The sequence below is a fragment of the Trichophyton rubrum genome (assembly GCF_000151425.1).
Source record: "Trichophyton rubrum CBS 118892 genomic scaffold supercont2.4, whole genome shotgun sequence".
NCBI classification, from domain to species: domain Eukaryota; kingdom Fungi; phylum Ascomycota; class Eurotiomycetes; order Onygenales; family Arthrodermataceae; genus Trichophyton; species Trichophyton rubrum.
The window spans coordinates 1,098,951-1,100,284 of record NW_003456425.1 but is presented as its reverse complement, the minus strand read 5'-3'; the positions used below and the strand labels follow the sequence as shown (position 1 = coordinate 1,100,284).

The window sequence follows — 1,334 nt, the reverse complement described above, 5'->3', positions numbered from 1 at the left end:
TGAGATAGACTCCAACTGTCTTCACGTCTTAGCTGGCTTCAACTTGTCTCCGGCTATCGGCTATCCATGGCCGATTGCACATGAAAAAGGCACCTCCTTATCATCCGCATTTTTAACATTTTAGCCCGTCTTCGCGCATCTCCATCTCCAATCTCCAAAAAATCTCCATCTTAATAATAGCATCCCTCCCCATCTTATGATCTCATCCTTCGTTCTGGTCTCCTGCAGCTGTAACTCCCATCGCCAGCCAAGCGCTTCACCCATCCACATCGGCATCTCTGACCCTCCTCCGCATCCGTCTTCCGTCGCCCAAATTCTCCCTTCACCGACCATCCCATCGAAACTCACTCGCGGCGCCCCATAAATACGTCCCATCACACGCACGACCTGACACAAGCGAAAATAAACCATCGTCTCGTCCGGCTCGTGACTTCTTCTCAAACCCGCCGGCCGACGACTGCTCATCATCCTCCATCCCATCGTCACATCCCGCGGGTATTTCGGGGTATCTGCCTATCACTCGCACCTCTTCTTAAAGTAAGTATGTAATAATATGTAATCTGCATCAAGTTTGAACTGCAGCAGATCCCGGCCGTGGTTGGGTTAGAAAAGAAAAGTCTTGACTCTTTCTCGCTTTAGTTAGCTGGAAGTTTAGCTAAGAAATGTCGTCCGTAGAGTTCGTTTTTTTTCCTTTTAGCGTGGATGTGCCTTCGAGAAAGTCTTAAACGGGCGGCCGCGGGGAGAAACTTCGTAACTTCCTCTCGTCCATGACCACAGCCATGTCCCTGTCCCCTTGTCAGCCCCCGGCCCTTGTCGTATCCATCGAAGCATATATACTTCCTGTACCCTTAGCCCATGTCCATGAAGAGCGAAAAGGAAGAAGCAAAGCCAAGTATCCATGACCATGACCATGTCCATGTCCATCCCGTCCGCCCATCCACCAGAGCATTAGAATCTGTGAAGTATCTGCATGGAATGTTCGTTGGCATCTAGCGTGGAGTTCGTTTGAGGGGGGGAGGGAGAGGGAGGGGACCTTTAGCTAGTGAGTTATTTGACCTTGACTTGGCGGCTAAGAGGTTGAAGGCTGGTTCGGTGGTTCATGGGCTCGTGTTTGTTCCTGAGTGAGCACCCGCTGTTGCTTGGTTGTTGCCTGGTTGTTGCTTGCCTGTTGCCTGTTGCCTGTTGCCTGCCGCTCGCGTGGTGGACATGCTTCATGGCTGGCTCGAGACGGACGCAGGATCTTCCCAGGCGTAGGCGTGGCGTCGGGATGGTCGTCGTTGGGCGTATCTAAGTTAGCTTAAAGTAGAAGTCTGGCGGTGGTTGATGGCGATGGA

At 51.9% G+C, this 1,334-nt stretch overlaps 2 protein-coding genes across 2 annotated transcripts in view; one reads left to right on the top strand and one right to left on the bottom strand.

Moving 5' to 3' along the window:
- TERG_04277 (uncharacterized protein) overlaps nucleotides 1-200 on the top strand; it is a gene marked incomplete at both ends in the record, with an annotated part of 953 nt that extends 753 nt beyond the window's left edge. Inside the window, one exon of the mRNA XM_003235173.2 lies at nucleotides 181-200. Within this exon, the coding sequence (XP_003235221.2) occupies nucleotides 181-200 (20 nt within the window). The remainder of the gene's footprint in view (nucleotides 1-180) is intronic.
- Nucleotides 201-1,297: 1,097 nt separating this feature from the next.
- The window catches only part of TERG_12126 (uncharacterized protein), a gene marked incomplete at both ends in the record, with an annotated part of 1,657 nt that continues 1,620 nt past the window's right edge, over nucleotides 1,298-1,334 (bottom strand). Inside the window, one exon of the mRNA XM_003235171.2 lies at nucleotides 1,298-1,334. Coding sequence (XP_003235219.2) covers nucleotides 1,298-1,334 — 37 coding nt within the window.